This window comes from Rhinoderma darwinii, chromosome 2 (assembly GCF_050947455.1).
Source record: "Rhinoderma darwinii isolate aRhiDar2 chromosome 2, aRhiDar2.hap1, whole genome shotgun sequence".
In the NCBI taxonomy this organism is placed as follows: Eukaryota; Metazoa; Chordata; class Amphibia; order Anura; family Rhinodermatidae; genus Rhinoderma; species Rhinoderma darwinii.
In genome coordinates this window covers 107,114,107-107,141,080 of record NC_134688.1, presented here as the reverse complement: position 1 = coordinate 107,141,080, position 26,974 = coordinate 107,114,107, and the positions used below count along the sequence as shown (strand labels likewise).

The following is a 26,974-nucleotide window of genomic DNA, read 5'->3' as shown; positions in this document are numbered from 1 at the left end:
ACCGCTGTGCCTTTTTTTTCGATGCACCTTTGTTAGCATAGGAGCAGTGGGCATCCGTCTGCTTCGGAGCCTCATACGCAGTAGGGTTCGCTGAACTGTTATTTTAGACACATGTCTGGTTGCCCCCTGGTTGATTTTCATGGTGAACTGCTCCACTGTCCCTCAAGCACCTTCGTAGCCGACGTTCACCTCTCACATCAATGGCACGTGGTGCTCCGCAGTTTCGACGTCGGTTATTCCCAATGATGCCATTTGCCCACTCATGATACACTTTCATAACAGCAGCCACGCGAACAGTTCACAAACTGCGCTGTTTGAGAAATACTGCCACCCTTGGCCCGAAAGTCAATAATCACCCCTTTTTGCAACTCTGGTAAATTGCCCCTTTTACCCATGGCAATAAAGAGTGATATGTGTTCAGACAGTCTATCGCACAACTTATATACCCACCAAGCCAGCCCACGACACATCACTTCCTTCATGAGTTGCACGCTGCCGACGTCTAAAGTAGGAGGTGGTCATAATAATGTGACTTGATTGTATATATTGAAATGCAATTCTTAGTGATAAAAAAACAGCTTCAGAATTGACCTTAATAAAAAAAACAAAATGCAGTGTTTCACTACTTCAGCTTCTACGTATCAAGGTCGAATCCGTCAGTGAGATGCACTGACGGCTCAGCTGACAGCGGCTCCTGTGTGCTCTTGCAAGATATAACTTTGACTAGATCAGAACTGAGCTTAGAAAATCGCTCAGGAGCCTCTGTCAGCCAAGCCGTCAGTGCAATTCACGGATCCGGCTCAGAATGTCTTCAGCTTCTCTTCACTTTTATAATTGACTTTTATTAAAAAATAAAAGTGTTTTTTATCACTAAATAAATAAATAAATGCATTTCAATCAAAATTTATTGGTTTTTGAGATCATGCTAGGACTTTCTGCTAAGGGGGGGCTGCTCTATTGAAAGTTTGGGCACAGAGTTGGTCACATTACTGTTGAACACACACTGAAATAAGGGTAAAAAAAAAAAGTTAATAATGCCATTTTTAAATGGGGTTGAAGGCAGTAAATATACATTTTACATGCTTTCTTTCTCCTTTTTCTCGGGGAGTGCTTACAACACCTAAAAGATAGGCCCCATGCACACGACCGTGGTTTCCACGGTCCGTGCATGGCCCCAGAACCCGGACCGCAGAAAGAACGGGCAAGCCTTATTATGGCCGTGTTCTGCGGTCTGGGCTCATTGAAAATAATGGCTGCGGTCATGTGCACAGATCGCGATTTGCGGGCGGCTTGCGGCTGACACTCCGTGGCCGGCCGACCCGAAAATCACGGCCGTGCACATGGCTACGGTCGTGTGCATGAGGCCATAGTAAAAAAACAAAAACATAACAGTAAAACAGCTGAATAAACATTAATCAATTATACCATCACTCACACAATCATAGTTTTAATATTTTATCCCAAACATTATTAATGATGTTTTTCCAAGTCATTTACGATTGTTTGAAGGGAGGGAATATGGTGGTTTTGACAAAGGATGAGCCAGTAGATAATCTGACATGAAAGTTGGGAGATATGATACTGGGAGGTAGAAGAGTTTCGTAATCCATCCTGCAGAATATCGTGTCCATGGGTATACAGCAGTCAGGGCATGTTCCATGCAGTTAGTCACCTGGGTTATGTGAGGGTTACACCTAGATAGTTTGTATTGGATGAATCTGCAATCTGGAATGGGAAAAAACATATGTAAAAATGGGGATACATTGATCTTTATGTTTGTAAATCATGTAAATCTTAAATGTATTGTATGAGATTAGAAAACAAAATCAGCTTTTTTATAGAAACAGCGCCACTCTTGTCCATGGGCTGTGCCTGGTACTACAAGTCAGCCCCATACAACTACAATACTACACCAGACAGCTGCAATCCCATATTGGATTGAGATCTTGTGAGAGGAATACACTAAACTTATCATGATATTATCTTTGTATGATGCGAATTGAACATTATTCTTCGAGAAGTAGACCATAGAAGATAGACATAAATATTAACCCCCTGGAAGCTTATAGGGTATACAGGAAAAAGCTTCTTCTTGCATAAGATAATGAAGGTTGGAGGAATCTGGAGCACAAATGAACAAATAGTTACTGTATTTTTCGGACTATAAGGGTATGTGCACATATTAAGTGTCTTTTACGTCTGAAAAGACAGACTGTTTTCAGGAGAAAACAGCTGCGTCGTTTCAGACGTAAAAGCTCCTCCTCGTATTTTGCAAGGCGTCTTTGACGCCTGTAATCTTGAGCTGCTCTTCATTGACTTCAATGAAGAACGGCTCAAATTACGTGGCAAAGAAGTGTCCTGCACTTCTTTGCCGAGGCAGTCAATTTACGCGTCGTCGTTTGACAGCTGTCAAACGACGACGCGTAAATGACAGGTCGTCTACACAGTACGTCGGCAAACCCATTCAAATGAATGAGCAGATGTTTGCCGACGTATTGTAGCCGTATTTTCAGACGTAAAACGAGGCATAATACGCCTCGTTTACGTCTGAAAATAGGTCGTGTGAACCCAGCCTAAGACTCATTTTTTAGCAGGAATAAATCTTGCTAAAAAGTCCATGCATCTTATAGTCGGCAGTCAAGGGATCCAGCAGCGCCGGGCCCCCTGACTGCTTCTTACTTAACCCCTTCCCGACCCATGATGTGCTGGCATATCATGGAGCGGGGAAGGGATGATGTTTGGAGCAGAGCGGGCTCACACGCTGAGCCGCTCCATACACTGCAGGTGTCAGCAGTGTTTTACAGCTGACACGCTGCTCTAACGGCCAGGAACAGCGATGGTGCTGTTCCTGGCCGTTTAACTAGTTAAATGCCGCAGTCAATAGCGACCGCAGCATTTATAGGGGTCTTCCCATGAAGGACATTTATGACATATCCACAGGATATGTCATAAATGTCAGATAGATGCGGGTCCTACCTATGGGACCCGCACCTATCTCTATAACGGGGCCCCCTAAACCCCATTCTATCTTACTCAGCTCCGCTGTCTTCCGGCCACTTCCTGGTTAAGTGGTTGGGAATTACGAAACAGCCGAGTGCCCATTGAGCTGCGCTGTTTCCGTAACTCCCATAGAAGTGAACTCGGTAGCTACGAAAACAGTGTACATGGTCAAGTTACGGAAACAGCGTAACTCGCTCAGTTACGCTGTTTCCGACACATGAATAGAACTGAATAGTAGTTACGGAAACAGCGTAACTTGCATGCTACGCTGCTTCTGCAACTGCCATTCACTACTATGGGAGTTAAACAAACAGCGTAGCTCAGCGAGTTACGCTGTTTCCGTAACTCATCCATGTATTGCAGTGTATTGTACCAACGATCTAATGATCGCTGGTTCAAGTCCCCTAAGGGAACTAACAAAATATGTACAAAAAAACAGTTAGATACATTTTCAGGACTGTAAAAAAATATTAAAAAAAAAAACAATTTTCCCATTTTTCCCCAAGCGCAATGTAAAAAATAAGAAAAAATTAAAAAAATTGGTCTCGCTGCGTCCATAAAAGTCCGAACTATTACAATATAGCATTATTTGACTCGCACGGTGAACGGCGTAAACATTTTTTTACAACCCCAGAATCGTTGTTTTTTTGGTCACCATAGCGCTAAAAAGAATGAAATAAAAAGTTCAGACTTCATTTTTCATTTTTAACTGAAGGTGCTGATTGTTATCAACATTCCAGTTATTCAATAGGATGACATGGATTGCAATGAATGGTAAAGACAAAATAGTATTATAAAATCTAGTAACACCATCTCAGAATTGTGAGTTTTATTTAGTGAAGCTTAATAAAGAATGCTACTCACAGACTTCAAAATACTGCTGACCATAGCTTTCCTGGGCCCATTTAGGAGCCTGGGACCAGAGAGAATAGAGGCTTTCCAGTGTAGTCTCCACGTCTGTAGCTGGTGTTTTATATGAACTTGGTTCAATGACGGAAACACTAATTCCAAAAGGTCGAAGTTCACGCCTAATGAAAAGAGACATGTCAGTAAATATTTCTATGTGGCGTTAAACATATTAAGATATACAGTGTGCAGTAAATACAATAAATTCAATATTTTTCTACAGATTATCATATAATATCGAGGTTTAGTGAAAATCAAGTAAACATACATTCCTTTAATAATATAGCATATTGTCTGTGGGATAATATACTATGATTTTGTGGTGACTATCCACATAAAATTATGATGTAATTGAAGTTTTCCTATTGGCCTCCAGATGTCAACACAAAAGGAATATTTACTGACTCATCCGTGTGCGGTCGTTGTTTTCACGTACCCATTGGCATCAATGCGCGGTTACGCACTAATATAGGACATGCAGGGAGTTTTACGCAACGGACACTCGCTGCGTGAAAACTCACGTATTTGTGAATAGCCCCATTGAAATCAATGGGGCCGTGTGCTGTGAGTTGTTTCGACACACAGCACACGGATGAGAATCACGCTTGTCTGAATGAGCCCTAAGACTATTGTATATAGAATCGGCTTCTAATACTGTACATGCTTTAAAACACATTATAGTACAACTCAGCGATGTTAGTAACATCAGGGTTGCAAAGGATGTCCATGGAAAAAAAAATGGCTGTTCCAATTAAAAGATGAAATGTAGTATTAGGCCACATGCATAGGAACGCATTTGAAAGCCGTATAACACTGATCCCTCATACGGTGGTGATTAATAACATTAACATCCTCCATTTGATGCTTTATATGCGACATATCCCTATTTTTTGTGCTTCTAAGGAACAACCCGGTCCAAGATAAAGTTTCCCATATGGATGTATATGACCCACAATACAGTGCACAAAATGCTTCTTCTGCGCACCGCATTACAAGCCCTATGAACACAGCGCTGTGCATGAGACCTAGGTGGTGTGTGTATTATGGCCATCTGTTCAAAATGTAAATTAAACCAAGGAGGTTTCAAAGATGACAAAGCAGTAAGGGAAATTAGGATTTTTTTTGTTTTTTCAGCGACGCATTCCAAGAGCCATAACTTTTTGTACTTTTCCGTCGACATAGCCGTGTAAGGGATTGTTGTTGGCCAGACGATTTGCATTTTTTAATGGCACAATTTTAAGGTACATAGAATGCATTGTATAATGCTTTTTAAAAAAAATTGTACAATAAAAACACTTTTTTCTAAAAACAATCAGTTTTTCTGTCGCTACATTAAAAGACTCATAATATTTTGTTGTCGTTTTCATTGACACAATTTCAGGGTACATGCAACTTTTTGATCTTTTTTTCCATATAAGGGAGGTGGATCAACAAAAGACTGCAATTATGCCATTACATTTTTAGTTATTTTTTTATCATGTGGGAATTTTTTTTGGGTTGGGTCATTATGGATGCTGTGTTACACATTATGTGTACATTTTTTACGTTTTTTTTCAATAAAAAAAAACAACATTTTGTAAATGTAAACGCAGATTTAAATTTTTATTACTTATTATTTTTCATGAGCACATTGTTTACATTTTTATACTATTTATTAGTCCCACAAGGGGACTTGACTTATTTAATCGCTTGCATAATACACTGCATTACTTATAGGAGTACGAAGATGGCAGACCTGGGGGCCGGCATGAAAAGGCCTATAGGTGGTCACTAAGGGGTTAATGGCCAGATACATTATTGTACTTTTTTACTATAGGCTGCTTAAACACCAATAAGGCTCTAAGCATACCCCCATTTGGCCGTACAGTTGGAGCATACATCTGGAAATAAAAAACACAGTATCTAGAAATATACTGTAGGCTACTACGGGCATTTGTATGTTAAAAGTGTGTCCTTTTGGCATACGTCTGGAAGGTTTACATCAGAACGCCTTTTTACTTTACAGTACTAAGAGGTGTGGGCTGCTACTCTTCTTTTTTTTTTTTTTAAAAACAAAAACAGAAAAGCACTAAATCATTTACACCATATACAGTTATGTCCAGAATTATTTGGACAGTGACACAAGTTTTGTCATTTTAGCTGTTTACCAAAACACATGGAATATGTATTGTTATATAATTAATATGGGCTTAAAGTGCCGACTCTTAGCTTTAATTTGAGGGTATTTACAACCTAATTTGAGGAAGGGTTTAGGAATTACAGCTCTTTAATATGTAGCTGCCTCTTTTTCAAGGGACCAAAAGTAATTGGACAATTATCTCAAAGCTATCTAACGGGCTGCATGGGCTATTCCCTCATTAATCCGTCATCAATTAAGCAGGTAAAAGGTCTGGTGTTGATTCCATGTGTGGCATTTGCATTTGGAAGCTGTTGCTGTGAACCCACAACATGAGGTCAAAGGAGCTCTGAATGCAAGTGAAACAGAGCATCGTTAAGCTGAAAAAAATGAAGAAATCCATCAGAGCGGTAGCACAAATGTTAGGAGTGGCCAAATAAACTGTCTGGTACATTCTTGAAAAAAAAAGAGCGCACTGGTGATCTCATGGACTCCAAAAGGCCTGGACGTCTACGGAAGACAATAGTGATGGATGATCGCAGAATCCTTTCCCTGGTGAAGCCCTTCACAACATCTACCCAAGTGAAGAACACTCTCCTGGAAGTAGGTGTATCAGTATCTAAGTCTACCATAAAGAGAAGACTTCATGAGAGAAAATACAGAGGGTTCACCACAAGGTGCAGACCATTAATCAGCCTCAAAAATAGAAAGGCCACATTAGACTTTGCCAAACAACATGTAAAGAAGCCAGCCCAGTTCTGGATCAGCATTCTATGGACAGATGAAACTAAGATCTACCTGTACCAGAATGATGGTAGGAAGAAAGTATGGAGAAGGCTTGGAGCGGCTCATTATCCAAAGCACACCACATCCTCTGTAAAACATGGTGGAGGCAGTGTGATGGTATGGGCATGCATGGCTGCCAAAGGTACTGGGTCACTAGTGTTTATTGATGATGTGACTGAAGACAGAAGCAGCCGGATGAATTCTGAAGTGTTCAGGGATATACTTTCTGCTCAGGTTCAACCAAACAGAGCAAGTGTTAAGGATCTCCCAGGCACTGCTTCTGTATCCATGCCCATTGGTAATCAGTCTGCACCTGCTTCTATGTCTGTGAGACTGACTCCATCTTCCACCACTCAGGATGGCAGGCTTAGGAGTGGGAGAGCCTATCACAGCCTGGCCAGACGGAGCTAGCTCCCGCCCTCTGTCTATTTATACCTGCCTTTCCTGTTCCTCCTTGCTTGTGATTCTTCTCGTTTTGTTTCCTGGCCCTGCTGCAGCTTCTTGTACCATTTGACCCTGCTTCATATTGACCCTGGCTTACTGACTACTCTCCTGCTCTGCGTTTGGTACCTCGTACACTCCTGGTTTGACTCGGCTCGTTCACCTCTCTTATTGCTCACGGTGTTGCCGTGGGCAACTGCCCCTTTTCCCTTGCTTCTGTGTACCCTTGTCTGTTTGTCTGTCGTGCACTTATTGAGCGTAGGGACCGTCGCCCAGTTGTACCCCGTCGCTTAGGGCGGGTCGTTACAAGTAGGCAGGCACTGAGTGGCGGGTAGATTAGGGCTCACTTGTCTGTTTCCTTACCCCCATCATTACAGCAAGGTTGATTGGACGTGGCTTCACAGTACAGATGTACAATGACCCAAAACATACTGCGAAAGCAACCCAGGAGTTTTTTAAGGCAAAGAAGTGGAATATTCTGTAATGGCCAAGTCAATCACCAGATCTCAACCCGATCGAGCTGCATTTCACTTCCTTAAGACAAAACTTAAGGTAGAAAGACCCACAAACAAGCAACAACTGAAGACAGCTGCAGTAAAGGCCTGGCAAAGCATCAAAAAGGAGGAAACCCAGCATTTGGTGATGTCCATGGGTTCCAGACTTCAGGCAGTCATTGCCTGCAAATGATTCTGTACAAAGTATTAAAAAAAAACATTTTATTGATGGTAATGTTAAAATGGCCAATTACTTTTGAGCCCCTGAAATGAGGAGGTTGTGTAGAAAAATGGCTGCAATTCCTAAATGTTTCACAGAATATTTTTTCCAACCCCTTGAATTAAACCTGAAAGTCTACACTTCAATTGCATCTCAGTTGTTTTATTTCAAATCCAATGTGGTGGCATGCGGAGCCCAAATCATGAAGATTGTGTCACTGTCCAAATAATTCCTGACCTAACTGTATGTTTGGATCTGTCTAAGGAAAATAAAGGAAAAAACTTGACTTCCCTAAAGAAAAAAAAACAGATCCTTCAAATGAATACCAACTGTATGTAACTGTATGTCATCTATATACCTTTTTATGATGGATCCATTTGACACATCCACTTCTTTTGTTGCAGTACACAATTTTTATTCATGAAAGAGAATTAAATGTCTGATAGGACTCAAACATGGTGTGAACAGAAGCTGGCCATGCAAATAAAATAAAAGTGTGCTGAACATGACGCCAAATGTTGGGGAAAGAAGGATTGAGCATGTTTCATTTCCTCTCCCCATTGAAATAATGCCCAGCCAAGCATCCTTTTTTATGGTGGAATCAGGAGAAATAGCTGTCAGCTGAGAGTTATTTCATTTATGTGGCCAGCTTTAGCCTTACTTGTTTATTTGGTTATTTTTTCATTTTATGTCCTAGATAAAGGACCCATATAATGGTGAAATGGAGGGACCACACCAATATGACTCAAGTTGTCAAGCCAGAATGAGATACAACTCTCAGAGTCATGTAAACACAGTTTGTTTAAGGACGCCTGGATTTGTCTGATGCAATTGTTCTGACAGTGTTCAAAAAAGAAAATTTACTGCAGACATGTATATACCTGTATATAAAAATGAAATTTCAAATATTGTTTTAACTTGTACCTCATGGAGTCCGAGAAAGCTTCTACTCCAAATCTGGAAATGCTGTATCCTCCTCCCACAAATGCTAATCTGCCCATCACACTGGATACATTAATAATTCGTCCTCTGGCTCTCATAATAAGAGGAAGTAGATTTAGTGTCACATCAATCATCCCAAGTAAATTGACACTGAGCACTTTGACAAAGTCATCTTTACTAAGCCACCCGTTGGGGGCTGTAGGTATAGTGATGCCAGCATTGTTCACAAGTCCCCATAACCCTATTAACAGAGAATGATGAAAAAAGTTCAATATAATGTAGTTACAAATTGGACTAAAGGTGTTCTTATATAAAATATGTTTTTTGATTTTGCATCATTCTTCAACTCTCCCAATGCAGCCAGCAATATACGAATTGATGGTTTTGATTCTGGCCTCCATGGTGATGTCCTGGGACATATACACTGTACCATTGACTGCTTGGATGCCCCTATAGTCATGTCAATGCATTATATCAATATGTTGGTTTCCTGAGCTCTAAGTCAGAATACTTTGCCCACACGAAACAGCTTTCAATCCCAAATAATGACTGAATCATGATGCATAACTTTAGGTGCATTTTTCCCTCTTGTCTATACTACATATACTATTTTATAGTTGTGAAGTTTTAGTTAGCATGGTAAACTATAAATTAAAATAAAAAAAATTTAATTTTAGAGTAGATAGGTACGATATAGCTGTGTTCTCACTTTGCAGACATACCGCGGCTGAGATGCGGCCGAAACACAGTTTTCAAATCGACTGCAGGTAAAAGCGTTTGCATTGTTAATGGCCTTGCAGTCATGAAGCTAAGAGGCAGTTTACCACACAGCCATGGCCGGCCTTAGCTATGTTCGACCAGTGCGGTCGCACAGGGCGCAGAGCCGCCACACTTCAAGAGAGGCGCCAGCGGGTGTGTGTATCCCCGCGCCGTTGCAACTACCAGCGGGGATACACACACTAAATGCAGTCGCCTTTCCACCCAGGCGCTTCTTCACTTGGTGGCTGTTGCTACCGCTGTAGCAGCCATAGCGGTGACACCGGGCATGAGGGCGGTGGCGCCGCTAGCAGCTGCTGCTATAGCAGTAGCGACGGCACTATAGCAGAGCAGGTAGGTATCTCCCTGCTCTGCTGTCTACTAGCGCCACTGTAGCTCCCTGAAGGAGCGGAATCCCCGTGTGGCTTGATGTCTCGGTCCACCAGGGATTCCGCTTCAGGAGTTTTCCCTGATGTCACTGTCCATATATGGACAGAGGCATCAAGCAGCGCTCCAGGAGCGGAATCCCCGGCCACACGGGGATTCCGCTCCTTCAGGGAGAAACAGTGGCGCTATCTATACTGGAAGGGGGGGGTTGCTATCTACAGGGGGGCACTATAGCAGAGCAGGGAGGTATCTCCCTGCTCTGCTGTCTACTAGCGCCACTGTAGCTCCCTAAAGGAGCGCAATCCCTGTGTGGCCGGGGATTCCGCTCCTGGAGCGCTGCTTGATGTTTCTGTCCATATATGGACAGTGACATCAGGGGAAACTCCTGAAGCGAAATCCCCGGTCACAGCGTTGCAGACTCTATGACCGGGGATTCCACTGCAGGAGAAGCCAATGACGTCATGGACACAGACGACAGGAGCTTCTCCTGGAGTGGAATCGACGGTCATAGCGTCTGCAACGCTGTGGACGGGGATTACGCTCCTTCAGGGAGCTACAGTGGCGCTATCTATACTGGAAGGGGGGGTTGCTATCTACAGGGGGGCTGTGTGGCACTACCTACAAAAAAGGACAACTGTGAAGTAGCACACAAAATACCCAGCTTTCCCGGGTATAAAAAAAAAGTGTGGAAATAAACTAAGATATAACTTTTATTTAATCTAGCTAAAATGATTAATCCTTTACTCAGACTAAGTAAAAGTTATATCTTAGTTTATTTCCCCACATTTATTTTATAACTGGGAAAGCTGGGTATTTTGTGTGCTCCTGCACAGTTGTCCTTAATTGAATATCTATTGCCCGCCAGCTATCAGGGTCATTTCGTAGTCCTTGCACTTCCTACAGGGGGCTGTGTGGCGCACTCTACAGGGGGCTGTGTGGCGCTATCTACAAGGGGGCTTTGTTGCGCTATCTACAAGGGGGCTGTGTGGCGCTATCTACAAGGGGGCTGTGTGGCGCTACCTACAAGGGGGCTGTCTGGCACTACCTACAAAGGGGCTGTCTGGCGCTACCCACAAGGGGGCTGTGTGGTGCTACCTACAAGGGGCTGTGTGGTGCAACCCACAAGGGGGCTGTGGGGCGCTACCCACAATGGGCTGTGTGGCGCTACCCACAAGGGGGCTTTCTGGCGCTACCTACAAGGGGCTGTGTGGTGCTACCCACAAGGGGCTGAGTGGCGCTACCTACAAGGGGCTGTGTGGCGCTACCTACAAGGGGCTGTGTGGCGCTACCCACAAGGGGCTGAGTGGCGCTACCCACAATGGGCTGTGAGGCGCTACCCACAAGGGGGCTTTCTGGCGCTACCTACAAGGGGCTGTGTGGTGCTACCCACAAGGGGCTGAGTGGCGCTACCTACAAGGGGCTGTGTGGCGCTACCTACAAGGGGCTGTGTGGCGCTACCTACAGGGGGCTGTGTGGCGCTACTTACAGGGGGAATCTGTGAGTGGGGGGCTGATAGTCATTTTACTGTGAGTGGTGGGCTGATGGTCATTTTACTGCGAGTGGGGGGCTGATGGTCATTTTACTGTGAGTGGGGGGCTGATGGTCTTCAAGTGGTTTCCCCCTCTGACCTCCAATTAAAATTAATAGGGGGCAGAAAATACCTGTGGCGCCCGTTTGGAGCTTTTTTTCCTCCGTCTTTTGCATTCGCATCAACAGCTTAAGAAAAAACACAAAAAAAGGTCACACAAAGCTGTCAGTTGCTGAAGGAATTTTGAGGCAGATTTTTTTTACCTTACAAAAAACGTGTGTGAACACACCCTACGAGTGTAGTGCTTGTTCTTAGCCGTTTTCTGTCTTCCTCAAAAAAATTTTGGTAGGGGGGCCCTGAGGAAATTTTGTTTATCCAGTGCTGCCTCGAGTCCGAAAAGGTTGGGAAACTCTGTACTAGGCTACATGGTCCCGTCATGGAGCAGCTCAGTTCGTCGTGGGAACGGGGCCTAGGTGAGTACAATTTTTGCTTTTGTTTGGGCCCACTGTCTACAAGGGGGAGGTGCGGGGACTGTATGGCACCATCTACAAGGGGAAGGTGGGGGACTGTATGGCACTGTCTACAAGGGGGAGGTGGAGGGCTGTATGGCACTGTCTAAAAGGGGGAGGTGGGGGGGGCTTGTATGGCATGATCTACAAAAAGGAGGTGGGGGATTATAGCAATGTCTACAGGGAGGCTGTATGGCAAAATCTACAGGGGGGCACTATACTGTGTGGGGGCCACTAAGCGGACATTATACTGTGTAGGGGTACTACAGGTGGCATAATACTGTGGGCACAATTAGAGCACACAATACTGTGTTCTTGAAGGGGTTGTAATATATTATATTATTAAATATTATTATTATTATTATACTGTATACATAAAGGGGCATTATAATTTTTTTATGGGGCATTTTTTTTTTTAATGATGGGGTGGGGCGCCGAAAGATCATTTCGCATAGTGCGCCATCTATCCTAGGGCCGGCCCTGCACGCAGCCATTAACAATGAAAGAACTTTTGTTTGCAATCAATTTGAAAAATGCGCTGTTCTACATATCGGCGTGATTTTAGCCGTGGTACGTCCGCAACGTGGGAACACAGCCCGAGGCCAAAAGTATGTAGACACACTCATTGAAAACAGTTGCATAAAATCAAGCACACAGCCATGCAATCTCCATAGAGGAAAAAATATGAAGGAACTCCTCCAGCTCACCTTGTCACAGGAAGGATATAGGAGTCAGCAGCACGGATCCTCGTGTCGGCACACGCAGAAGATACAACAGAACCAGGAAAGTTGGAACCAGCGCTGGGAGTGTAGTTTCAGTAAAAACGGAAATCAAGTTTCCAAGTTTAATTAGTCTCGGTTAAAATGATCATAAGCCATGACTAAGGACCTAGCGAAGGTCTGAAACGCGTAGGCTACCGCCTTTCCTCTCCTTCTCTCTGTACTCTGGACTGTACCTACCTGTCACTTTATTCTTTCGTAGCCCCTGTGCTTCGATTTTAACCGAGACTAATTAAACTTGGAAACTTGATTTCCGTTTTTACTGAAACTACACTCCCAGCGCTGGTTCCAACTTTCCTGGTTCTGTTCAATCTCCATAGACAAATATTGCTAGTAGTGTAGGTCGTACTGAGGAGTTCAGTGACTTTAAAATTGGCATGCTCATAGGATGCCACCTTTGCCACAAGTCAGTGTTTGCAAAACATCTGATCCAATGTAAATGCTATTGTTGTGAAGTGGAAGCATTAAGGAGTAGCAACACCTCAACCACAAAACTCTAGACCACGAAAACACAGAGCGGGGCTGCCGAGTGCTGAAATAAAATAAAATCGCCGTGACCAATAACAATCGCCATCACTCACTACAGAGTTCCAAAATATTTACCACTGAAAGTGACATCAGCGCATGTTCAATGGAGTGATGAATTACATTTCACCATCTGGCAGTCTAACAGACAAATCTGTGTTTGGTAAATGCCAGGAGAACGCTACCTACCAGAATGCATAGTTTCTGTTGCAATATTTAAAGGCTATATAAACCTTTGAAAGGCAAAAAGAAAATATAAAAAAAAAAAAAAAAGGTTTATCAGTGTGTTTTGTGTAACTTTGTGCATACTTTTCATTAAAAATTCCTTTTACTTTTTTTGATGCAGCTGCTCTGTATTCTCTATACAGTGCAACTGTATCGTTTGCTATTCACTGAATCCGTCAGTCCAGTGAGTTGTGATAGTTTACAGGAGGATCCTGCATGTCAGAGACACGCAAGACCTGCTGTCATTGGAGCCGTCAGGTCCACGTGTTTGACGGATTCAGTGAATAGCAAACGATGCAGCTGTATCTAAAAAATTAAAAATAATTTTTAATAAAAAGTATTTACAATGTTTCTCAAAACGCACTGATCTACCTACTTTATTAAAAAAATAATAATTATTTCAAAGGTTTACATAGCTTTTAATGAAGGAGCGATAATGGTCTGGATCTGTTTTTTAGGGATAGGGCTGGGCCCCTCCAGTGAAAGGTAATGTTAATATTACAGCATACAAAAGACGTTTTAAACAATTGTTTGCCTTATATGTGGGTACAGTTTGGGGAAGCTCCTTTCCTGTTCCAGCATGACTGCCCCTGTGCACAAAGTAAGGTCCACAAAGACATGGTGTGACAAGTTCGGTATGGCGTTACTCGAGTGACCTTGCACAGAGCTCTGACCTCAACCCCACCGATTGCTGATTGCTGACAGACCCTCTCATTCAACATCAGTGTCTGACCTCACAAATGCTCTTTTGCACTCCAAACCAGTGGCGTAACTACCGCTGTAGCAGCCGTAGCGGCTGCTATGGGGACTGCGGCATGAGGGGGCCCGTGCCACCCACCAACACTGCCCTCCACATACACGGTGGTGCCGCTAGCAGCCGTTATGGCTGCTACAGTGGTAGTGACGCCGCTACGGGACTTGCGCCGCCCGGACCCTAACATTTATGGGTCGGGCGGCACGGGCCCCCTCATGTCCGGTGGTGTCACTAACACCGGAGGGGGCCCCGGTGCTAGTGACAGCCACATTCACTTATATCTGCATCCTCAGAACGCAGATACAAATGAACACTATAGGCTGCAGGCCACGTTAGGCCTGCAGCCTATAAGGCGCTGGGAGGACTCCCTGAGTAAACTGGCGTGATGACATCACTGCATCACGCTGGTCTGCGCATGAGTCCTGACTGGAGGATGTGCAGCGCTGCGTCCGTCGCCGGAATGGGGCAAGGTATGTACACATTTTTTTGGGGGGGTTGTGGCACTATAAACAGGGGGGGAGCAGGGTGGCACTGTACAAGGGGGGAGCAGGGTGGCACTATAGACAAGGGGGTAGCAGGGTGGCACTATATACAAGGGGGAGCAGGGTGGCACTATACACAAGGGGGGAGCAGGGTGGCACTATATACAAAGGGGGGAGCAGGGGAGCACTATATTGAAGGGTGGCAGGGTGGCACTATATACAAAGGGGGGAGCATGGTGGCACTATATACAAGGGGGAACAGGGTGGCACTATATACAAGGTGGGAGCAGGGTGGCACTATATACAAGGGAGAGCAAGGTGGCACTATATACAAGGGGGAGCAGGGTGGCACTATACACAAGGGGGGAGCAGGGTGGCACTATATACAAAGGGGGGAGCAGGGTGGCACTATATACTACGGGGAGCAGGGTGGCACTATATACAAGGGGGAAGCAGGATGGCATTATATACAAGGGGGAAGCAGGGTAACACTATATACAAGGGGGAAGCAGGGTGGCACTATGTACAAGGGGAGCAGGGTGGCACTATATACAAGGGGGAGCAGGGTGGCACTATATACAAGGGGGGAGCAGGGTGGCACTATATACGAGGGGGAGCAGGGTGGCACTATATACAAGGGGGAAGCAGGATGACATTATATACAAGGGGGAAGCAGGGTGGCACTATATACAAGGGGGAAGCAGGGTGGCACTATGTACAAGGTGGAGCAGGGTGGCACTATATACAAGGGGGAGCAGGGTGGCACTATATACAAGGGGGAGCAGGGTGGCACTATATACAAGGGCGGAGCAGGGTGGCACTATATACAAGGGGGAGCAGGGTGGCACTATATACAAGGGGGGGCTCTGTGGCACTTTCTGCTAGGGGCTATATGGCACTATTTACAAGGGGGGACGTCTGTGTGGCGCAGTCTACAGGGGGCTGTGTGTGTCGCTATCTACAGCGGGATGTGTGTTGTGCAATCTACAGGGGGCTGTGTGTGGCTCAATCTATAGGGGGCTGTGTGTGGCGCAATCTACAGGGGGGCTGTGTGTGGGGCTATCTACAGGGGGCTGTGTGTGGCGCAATCTACAGGGGGCTGTGTGTGGCGCAATCTACAGGGGGACTGTGTGCCACTATCTACAAGGGAACGCTGTGTGGAACTATCTACACGGGATGGAGGCTGTGTGGAACTATATACAAGAGGGGGCTGTGTGGCACTATATACAAGGGGGGCTGTGTGGCACTATATACAAGAGGGGGCTGTATGGCACTATCTACTAGGGGGGCTGTGTGTGGCAGAATCTACAGGTGTCTGTGTGTGGAGCTATCTACAGGGGTCTGTGTGTGAAGCTATCAACAGGGGGCTGTGTGCGGAGCTATCAACAGGGGGCTGTGTGGCACTATCTTCTAAGGGGGGGCTGTGTGGCACTATATACAATGGAGGGGGGCTGTGTGGCACTATATACAGGGGGGCTTTATGGCAATATCTACAGGGGGGCTGTATGCCACTATCAACAAGGGGGAGGTGGGGGCACTATCTACAAGTGGGGTGTGACACTGTCTACAGGGGTCTGTATGGCACAATCTACAGGGGGCACTATCTATAAGGGGGCTACTAGGGGGGCAGTCAAAAGTTTGCTATGGGGCCCAGTCTTTCCTAGTTATGGCACTGCTTCAAACTATTGTGGAAAGTCTGAAGAGTGGAGGCTGTTAAAGCCGCAAAAGGGGGCACAACTCCATATTAACGCCTATGGTTTTGGAATGGGATGTCTAGAAAGCTCATATAGATGTTATGGTCAGGTGTCCACATGCTTTTGGCCACAGAGTTTATACATATCCCTGACTGAGCAATGACAACCAAAGTGAATACATTCACTATTACATTGTTGCATACAGTTATAGCATAAAGGGGTTCTCCTGGATTGTACAAAGAGATACTTTAACTAAGCTCAGGATGTTACATAGTTACATAGTTACATAGTTAGTACGGCTGAAAAAAGACACATGTCCATCAAGTTCAACCAAGGGACGGGAAAAGGGAAGGAAACATTTCTACACATAGGAGCTAATACTTTTTTGTTCTAGGAAATTATCTAACCCTTTTATAAAGCCATCTACTGTCCCTGCTGTGACCAGCTCCTGCGGTAGGCTATTCCATAGATTCACAGTTCTCACGGTAAAGAAGGCTTGTCGCCTCTACAGGTTGAACCTTTTTTTCTCCAGACGGAGGGAGTGCCCCCTTGTTTTTTGAGGGGGTTTTACAAGGAATAGGATTTCACCATATTTTTTGTATGTGCCATTAATATATTTATATAAGTTAATCATGTCCCCCCTTAGTCGTCTTTTTTCAAGGCTAAATAGGTTTAATTCTTTCAATCTTTCCTCATAACTTAAAGAGGCTCTGTCACCAGATTTTGCAACCCCTATCTGCTATTGCAGCAGATAGGCGCTGCAATGTAGATTACAGTAACGTTTTTATTTTAAAAAAACGAGCATTTTTGGCCAAGTTATGACCATTTTTGTAGTTATGCAAATGAGGCTTGCAAAAGTCCAAGTGGGTGTGTTTAAAAGTACAAGTCCAAGTGGGTGTGTATTATGTGCGTACATCGGGGCGTTTTTAATACTTTCACTAGCTGGGCGCTCTGATGAGAAGTAACATCCTCTTCTCTTCAGAACGCCCAGCTTGTGACAGTGCAGATCTGTGACGTCACTCACAGGTCCTGCATCGTGACGGCCACATCGGCACCAGAGGCTACAGTTGATTCTGCAGCAGCATCAGCGTTTGCAGGTAAGTCGATCTTACCTGCAAACGCTGATGCTGCTGCAGAATCAACTGTAGCCTCTGCTGCCGATGTGGCCGTCACGATGCAGGACCTGTGAGTGACGTCACAGATCTGCACTGTCACAAGCTGGGCGTTCTGAAGAGTAGAGGATGTTACTTCTCTTCAGAGCGCCCAGCTAGTAAAAGTATTAAAAACGCCCCGATGTACGCACATAATACACACCCACTTGGACTTGTACTTTTAAACACACCCACTTGGACTTTTGCAAGCCTCATTTGCATAAATACAAAAATGGTCATAACTTGGCCAAAAATGCTCGTTTTTTAAAAATAAAAACGTTACTGTAATCTACATTGCAGCGCCTATCTGCTGCAATAGCAGATAGGGGTTGCAAAATCTGGTGACAGAGCCTCTTTAAATTCTCCATGCCCCTAATAAGCTTCGTTGCTCTTCTTTGTATTTTTTCCAACTCCAGGGCATCCTTTCTATGAACTGGAGCCCAGAACTGAACTGCATATTCTAGATGAGGCCTCACTAATGCTTTGTAAAGTGGCAATATTACATCCCTGTCCCGTGAGTCCATGCCTCTTTTAATACACGACAATATCCTGCTGGCCTTTGAAGCAGCTGATTGACACTGCATGCTGTTATTTAGTTTATGATTTACAAGTACACCCAGATCCTTCTCAACAAGTGAATCCGCCAGTGTAGCTCCCCCTAGGACATATGATGCATGCAGGTTGTTGGTACCCAGATACATAACTTTACATTTATCTACATTAAACGTCATCTGCCAAGTTGACGCCCAAACACTTAGTTTGTTTAAATCTGCCTGCAATTCATGAACATCTTCCATGTCCTATGGTTTAATATATTTTCCTACAGAATTTATCCGATGTCATGAACTGATGCTTGCATTTGGGCCAAATTGGAACTAAAAATGCTTTGAATGGTTTAGTGTCAAGCAAAACCACTATACAAAAGTCAAAAAGGTTACGATACTGCCATGTTAATACCATGTTTACCTTCTCCTTTTACATGCTGCTCAATCCAGTCAACAGCAGATCTCACACCCTGACTATCAGTGACATCCAGAATGATGGTTTGCACTCTACTAGAGGTCTCCTTCTTCAGGTTCTCAGCCCCCGTTTCTGTCAGACAACCCGCCAGAACCTTCATTCCACGTTTATCCAGTTGCTTCACCAGCAGGTTTCCAAATCCAGTGTCACATCCAGTGATGAACACATATTTATCTGAGAGATTCTCCAGTATCTGACTCTGTCTGTGCCATCTGTACAGGAGAATAAGACCCACCAACACCAGCAGAGGAAGCCACATGACGTATAGAGTGTAGAAGTTTAAAGCTGCATAACACAATAAGACTTCATTAAAATGTGTAAGTTATAAAAGATGAACAACAATGAAATGTTTACAAACAAAACTGCTGCGTTTTGCATTTCATGTGTTAAATTTGAGATCCCATCCATCTCTTGGGAACAGATGGAGATTAATGAATGCGCGCCTCTGGCAGGATCTAGTTCTGAAGATTTTGAGGCTGTTTCCAGAATAAATAGACATACTGGATGACACCAGACTCCTTGGAATTGAAGTATTGGCTCCTGTAATAAACACTATGCAGGGCCACCATCAGGGCAGTACAGGCAAAAGAGTCCAAAAAGGGCACATCCTCGTCTGTTAGTTCCTGCTTGCCAGCTAGTAGTCCTACCATGGGACCTGTACAATGGCTCTATTATTGATGTGGCCTTATTCTAAACTGCACAGTTTTTTGCTTCTCCATTCTTCATGGACCCACCAAATATGTGGTATGGATTCCACAGATCCATGGAACATTGGGATAATATGCTAAGAAGGGATTATTTAATCCCCAAAGTGTCCACCAAAAGTAAAGTATGGGGCACAAGAGGGAGGACGGGAGGAATGAGGCCTAAGGGGCATTAACTATTTGTCTTTATGGGGTCCAGATACTACTGATGGCAGTCTTGATGCTATATAAGCTGCTCCTGTTTATATCTGATTTTATTTATACATGTTTGGCTTATATTTGCAAAAGCCCTGGTGTGATGTCATCACAGATATTTTCTACTTTTCCTCTATCGCCATCTTCTGGTTATTGTTATTACTACACTTATTTTTTTTAGCTGTGTGCCTGCATGTAACAAAAGAAAAACATTAATAATAACCTATTACTATGTTCTAATCCAATAGTTGTGATAATTTAAAGATGTAGTAGCTACTGGTACAGAATTAACTATTACGATTTTATGAACCCCAAAATAAAAATGTATATGGCTGACAAGTAAATCGGGGATGAATTAACACACAATAGCGGAATGCAGAATTTTTGGTAGACTTACCTTTTAAGGAGAAAACATTGAGTGCAATCTTTATTTAAAAAAAAAAAAAAAAAGAATATTGCAAATATACTACTGTATTCTCTGGACTAGAGCAGAAAAAAAGGAATATTGTGTCCACAAGATCAAAATGAAATGAGGAGCGAAACCTTATAAGTAAAGTTAAAGGGACACTCCAGTGATTATTTTTTTATTGTGGCCCCCGTTTGTATAGTACACCAGCTAAAAGGTAGGGCAGGTCATCCACTTACCGGGCACTCCGTTGCCAAAATATCCCGGCCACAATTGTCACGTGACCACACTATGGCCGGCTGATTCCTACAGCGTTTGCTGTGTGGACCAAAAGTCTCTTTCACTATGCATGAGACTCACAATGAGCATCTCATAGGAATGCATAGTGAAAGAGACTTCCAGTCCACACCTGACCTACCTTTTACCGGGTGTACCTTATAAATGGGGGCTACAATAAAAAAAAATCAGTGGAGTGTCTCTTTAATTGTTAGAGTACCAAACTAGCAAGGCTATAATAAAATAACTGTTCCATGTACATTTACATCCTTTTTATTAATTTATACAGGAAAGCATGATAAGTTTCAGTGAGCCACGTGACAAGCTTGTAAAGAGTCAACTAGATCAACAAGGACATTGAACAAGTTTAAAGGGATATTCCAGGCTTTTGATTGCGTATCCTTGGCATTTCTAGGTCAACAGCCCCTTCATTGTTTATGCAGACACCGCGATGCACATACCAGTCTGGATGTGCCTGACCTTGCAGCTCAGTTCGTTCAGGTGAATGGACTAAGTGGGAATGAGATGCAATACCAAGCACAGCTGCACTCAGGGCCGGCTCCAGGTTTATGTAGGCCCTTGGGCGACATAGACTTAGTAGGCCTCTTTGCCGGGGAACTCACGGCGGCAGTAAAATTGCAGAAAACATCACTTTGTGCCCCCATATAGACGTTAGGCCCCCAGTTTGTACCCCCATAAATTTAGTGCCCTCTGTAGATGCCACACAACCCCCCTCCCAGGTAGTGCCACACAGCCCCCCTCCCTCCTAGTGTCACACAGCCACCCCCCTGGTATTGCCACATAGCCCTCCTCCCTGGTAGTACCACACAGCCACTTCCTGGTAGTGCCACACAGTGCCCCACCCTGGTAGTGCATTACAGCCACCCTCCCTGGTAGTGCCACACAGCCACCCTCCCTGTAGGTAGCGCCTTTGGGGTTCCCTCTAGAAGTGGAATCCCCAGCCAGAGCATTGCCAATGCTCTGGCTGGAGATTCCACTTCAGGAGAAGCCCCTGATGTCACTGTCCATATATGGACAGTGGTGTCAGGAGCAGAGCAGTGTCACATGCAGAGCGCTAGTAGCCGGAGACTTTGGCTCTGGGGTTGCCCCTGACATTATTATCCGTGATCCGTGTATGGACAGTGATGTTAGGGGCTCTGCCTGGTACTTCTTCTCTCCTCATTACATCACTGTCCATATATGTCCATATATGGACAGTGATGCCGTGACGAGGTGAGCATCAGCACTCGGCGGCTGAGTGGGCCCCCCAAGTGTAGTGGGCTCTGGCACTTGCCCGGGCTCGCCGGGTGCTGACGCCGGCCCTGGCCACACTGGTATGTACATCGACTGTGGCTCTCCAGTAAGCACTGCATTTCCAACATTCTGATGATCAGTTAGGGTCCTTTGGACCCCGAGAGATCTTACATTGATAGCCTATCCTAAGGATAGACCATCAATTGAAATGCTCCTGACATACATGTTAAACGTAGGCTGTGACAGATGCCATAACAGTGGCATCAGTCACCATAGATTTTAATGGTATACGTTAAACCTATACGTCATAAACTCTCATGACATTGTTTGCGGCCTACACGGCAAATGGATACCATTATAGTCTATGAGTGATGAATGCCACTGTTAGGCATCTGTTTAGTGCATAGGTCGGCCATAGACTGTAATGGTATCTGTATACATCATGAAAGGTTGGGTTACTGTAAAGCTCATGTCGTATACATTAAATATTTACCTGTGACGTATACCATACAGTGGCATGCGTCACCCATAGACTCCCATGTTAAAAAAAACATATCGCAAGTTATACTTTTTTTTTGTGAGATCCCTACCCTGTTCAATCCTCCAAAAAATAAAAAGTTACATGCATATAGGGCCGCCATCAGGAATTTCAGGGCCCCCTACAGCTACATTTTCTGGGCCCCCGCTACCGTGGCACCGCCTGTTAACGGTACTCCGTCCAGCACTATATCATGCTACCCAGGGCCGCCATCAGGGGGGGTATTAGGGGTACTGATGTGAGAGGCCCGGCCAAACCTAATTGAAAGGGGGGCCCGGCAAACTGCCGCGACTTGCCTTTGGTAGAAAAAAAAAAGGCCCCTGCAATGGGGACCGTTTATTTCACCAAAAGAATGTTGTGAGCTGCGGGCCCCCCTTTCAATTAGGTTTGGCCGGGCCTCTCACATCAGTACCCCTAATACCCCCCCTGATGGCGGCCCTGGGTAGCATGGGGGTCGTCATGGGGGCCGTCAAACACGCCGCCCGTGCGACCGATCGCGCGCACCCGCAAACTCCCGCGCATGCGCACCCGCGACCGCCTGGAGCCGCGCACCGAATTTTGAGGCAGATTTTCACCTGCCCACACTATCTTGCCGCGTTTTTTGACCGCGGCGATTGAGGACAGCAGACAAAAAACGCAGAGAAAAATGCATTCTCTGCCTCCCATTGATTTCGATGGGAGGTCAGAAGCGGAAGCGCGGCAAGAAAGGACGTGCTGCTTTTTCTTTTTTCCGCGACTGACTCCCATTGATTTCAGATTAAATCAATGGGAGGCGGTTTTGGAAGTTTTTTGGTGCTGATTCTGACGCAGTGTCCGAGTCAATATCAAGGCCCAAAAACTCTGTGAACTGGGCCTTATTGTTAGGGCTTATTCAGACGAACGTGTAATACATCCGTGCAACGCGCGTGATTTTCACGCGCCTCGCACGGACCTATGTTAGTCTACGGGGCCGTGCAGACTGTCAGTGATTTTCACGCAGCGTGTGTCCGCTGCGTAAAACTCACGACATGTCCGATATTTGTGCATTGTTCGAGCATCACGCACCCATTGAAGTCAATGGGTGCGTGAAAATCACGCCCAGCACTTCCGCAGCAGTATAAACTATGAATGAAAACAGAAAAGCACCACGTGCTACAAACATACAAACAGAGTATCATAATGATGGCGGCTGCGCGAAAATCACGCAGCCACGCATCATACGCTGCTGCCACACGGAGCTGTTATAGACCTTTTGCATGCGCAAAACGCCACGTTTTTGCGCGCGCAAAAAGCACACGCTTGTGTAAATCCGGCCTTAGGGTAGGAACACACTAGGCATGAACACTGTGGGCTTTCGTGGGTGCGCGCTCGCGGACGCTCGCGAGTGCGCACGCGCGGGAGTTTTCTTGTGTGCGCGATCGGTCGCGCGCGCGGGCGGTTCGACGGCCACCATGACGAGAGGGGGGCCCGCAGCTCACGACATTCTACCAAAGGCAAGTCGCGGCAGTTGCCGGGCCCCCCTTTCAATTAGGTTTAGCCGGGCCCCTCACACCAGTACCCCTAATACCCCCCTGATGGCGGGCCTGCACGCATATATCAGCTCGACGGAGGCTAAAAGGACAATTTAAGGCTAAGGGAGCCCTATGGACACGTTTAGCGTGTACGCCAGTAGGTATATGCTCTAATGGCATCCGTTTAATGGACACGTCATGAAAAGCTATTAAAAAGCCCTGACGTATCCGTTAAATAAATGCCTCTGACAGATTCCATACATTGGCATCCAACACCCATTGGCTTACATAGTATGTGTTTCACGGATAAGCTTTTTTTACTAAAGGATGGAATAACAGAATACTACGCTATCCCATATTTCATATTTTGCAGTATATTGACTTATACTGGCCAAACAGAGACCAAAAGGACACTCTTTTAGCCCCCGTGTGTCTAATGTACCCCTTTGGAGACGTTTATCATGTACGTCAGGAGATTTCCTGATGTGCACGATAAAGTAGGGGGAAATTGCTACGACGTGCGAACCCAACCTTACTCAATAATAAAATAGTATGTAGTAAGTTTCCTCTAGTGGCAGCTGCAGACAGCCAGCAGGTTATCCTTGAAATCTATGTGTATATACAGGGGATTTAGAGTTTTGTATCAGAAAAACAAAGCAGAAACAATGTGCCAAAAATCTGCATCAGAAATTCTGCTAAACCGCCACATGTGGCACATTACCATTAAGAATTATTCAAAACTTCTCAGCACTGATCTAATTCTGTGGTGCTTCTATGTTTGGATTCTGAAAATGGTAGTATTTAAGGCAAATACCATACCAACCAGACCATACTATTGGGTGAAAAACTTAAAGACTCTCACTGTATAACTAGATTATGTTTGTCGATATATTAAACCAAGATGAAAGTACTTTTTTTCTTTCAACATCAAGATTAACCCTGCAAAAGATACATTTGGAAACAAATTTATTGTAACTCCAGAAATCTAACTGGAGCATGAAACTGCCCGGATACCACCTATCCGATAGTTAATATATGATGAGAAACAGCACACGGTGTTACAAATACTCTATTTAACTGGCAGGTTCCTGTAAAACCTTAGGGTTTGGCCAATGTATTTAAAATCCCACCATCTGTCCACAACCTGTTTTATCTTATAGTTGTCTTAAGTCCTATCATTTATTCCCAGAATAACTCATTAAAATGATCGATTTTTACCTGGAAATACTAAGCAGCCGTACTGAGAGCTCCGACATCTGTCTGAGCAGAAACACTTGGAATAAATGCATACGGCCTCCCATTCCTGAACTGGGATGTACTGTACTGCTATTGAGTCAGGCTGGGCTTGGAACTTCCAGATGTGTCTTGGATGTTAAGGATGAATAGGATTGTAATTTTAAGCACATAGCGGTTGGCAAAGGTGCATAACTGCTTATAAGAAGACAAAGATCTTTTGTGTTAGCAGGAAATGCCTTTGATTGGGAAACAAGGAAACATTCGGTCAGAATGCCAACTTCATTTCAAATTAATGCGGAATAACAAAGAAGAGCCAGATCAAAGTCAATATGGTAGATTGCAAATGACATCCTTATGCCACGGCAGAAAGGAAACAGCTCATCCTCTTGTTATTGGTGCTATCACGCTACGCTTGTATATTCAGTATGCATGGTCTGATATTGTCAGGTAGTTAATTTTTTTTTCGTTTTGGGTGCCTTTCAATAAGCTAATTTTCCATTAGTCTATCATTATTCTGAACCATGAGGGTCTTCTAAATCAAATAGAAGTTTGGTAAAGCAAACTATTCTTCTCTCACTGTTTACCAGCATCAGACAAGTAGCTTTTTTCTTTATACGTCTTCTTAATAAATTTTGAAATAATATAGGAGGAATATTGAACAAGGTTTGTCCTAGAATAATAGGACACAACTCTTGACCATTGGAGGGTTCTTTGGAATAAGTCTTTTGTCTGAGTGGGCTTGTGTCTACAGATATTGCCCTAAGTATCTTCAGCACTATGTCAGCACCGCTAGGTCCAATCATAATAATAATAATGTGTCCTGATATTAGAAGCATCCTGGACCCCAATGCAAAATCTGTAATAGGAGACCTTCAACTATGATGCGCCAATTCTATTACTGGTCTCCTCATATGAGGCATACGGACCTCTGGGCCCCCTTAGGCTCCAGTGCCTAGGTGCAAACTCAACCACTGTGCCCTCTATAATTACGCCTCTGAATACAACTTTTGCCCTATACTTTAATTTGTCTGTATAAAAGAAGATAGACAAAAAGAAATAACAATGTGTTTTCTCAGTGTCGAAAACCTTGTGCTGTGAAATCTTTCTCCACTTATTTAACTTTTGGTTCTCCATGCCCTTTAAGGCCTATTAGGTCACAATGACTACTTTTACATAAACTGAGTATATGGAACATTGTAACATAAACGATATAATTTATCATTGTTTTTTTTTTTTTTAAGTGGTATAGTCACTACAAGAGACTACTGACATATTTCCTACATGCTCTAGGATATAGTACATGATAATTACAGCAAAAATAAATAAAACTGTAGTCAGCAATAGAAAGACGCCAAATGGGCTACAAGTATACTTGTAAGTCTACCTATATATATATATATATATATATATATATATATATATATATATATATATATATATATATATATATATACTGTTTGTATGATCTGGATACTATTGTTTAGACTCCAAGTAAGCTGAAAACGCTAACACAAGATTCTTATGTCATAAAAATCCGGAGCATACCTTTTGGGACATACACTGTTCCTTCTATGTTCGACCTCAGTTACTGCCCTCCAGAGTGTGTAAGTTCTATATATTGTGCAGTTATGGTATGATACACATAGTCAAGCCTTTGCTATACAACTCTGCATGTAGAGGTTAAAAAAGTAATGGAAAATTGCATACATTAAATACTGAGGCAATGAAAGGAAGCGTGTTTTAGATGGGAAATGCTAAAACAGGAGGTCATGTTTTGAAAGAGTTTGTTAACCTGACTCAAGGGAAATACAAGGAAGCACTTCTTCCCGAAAAGGGAGTTGTATTCACGGAATGCCTTTCTAACGGGGGGTGGTAAACGAGAATACTAAGGGAGTTCAAAAGTTCTTGTTATGTTCAAAACAATGATTGGGTAAAACCAAAAGACCTAATAGTTTATACAGCATCTGTAGATTGGATAACCCTAATGTTTGTTTTCTTCTCAGTTGCCTTCTTAACCCCTTAACGACGAGCGACGGATATAGCCGTCACCAGCGGGTGCTAGTTTCCGCATTGTGACAGATACATCCATAACTCTGATCTCGTTGGTACTTCCACTGTACCCACAAGATTAGTGGCAGAAGTGTGGCTGTTATACACAGC

At 44.1% G+C, this 26,974-nt stretch overlaps 1 protein-coding gene across 1 annotated transcript in view; it reads right to left on the bottom strand.

Moving 5' to 3' along the window:
- Window positions 1–1,431: 1,431 nt before the first annotated feature.
- The window catches only part of LOC142742372 (retinol dehydrogenase 7-like), an 81,419-nt gene continuing 55,876 nt past the window's right edge, over window positions 1,432–26,974 (bottom strand). Inside the window, exons 5-8 of the mRNA XM_075852017.1 lie at window positions 18,662–19,000; window positions 8,888–9,146; window positions 3,865–4,028; window positions 1,432–1,725 (exon numbers count right to left, since the gene is read on the bottom strand). Of these exons, the coding sequence (XP_075708132.1) occupies window positions 1,490–1,725; window positions 3,865–4,028; window positions 8,888–9,146; window positions 18,662–19,000 (998 nt within the window). The 3' untranslated portion in view covers window positions 1,432–1,489. The remainder of the gene's footprint in view (window positions 1,726–3,864; window positions 4,029–8,887; window positions 9,147–18,661; window positions 19,001–26,974) is intronic.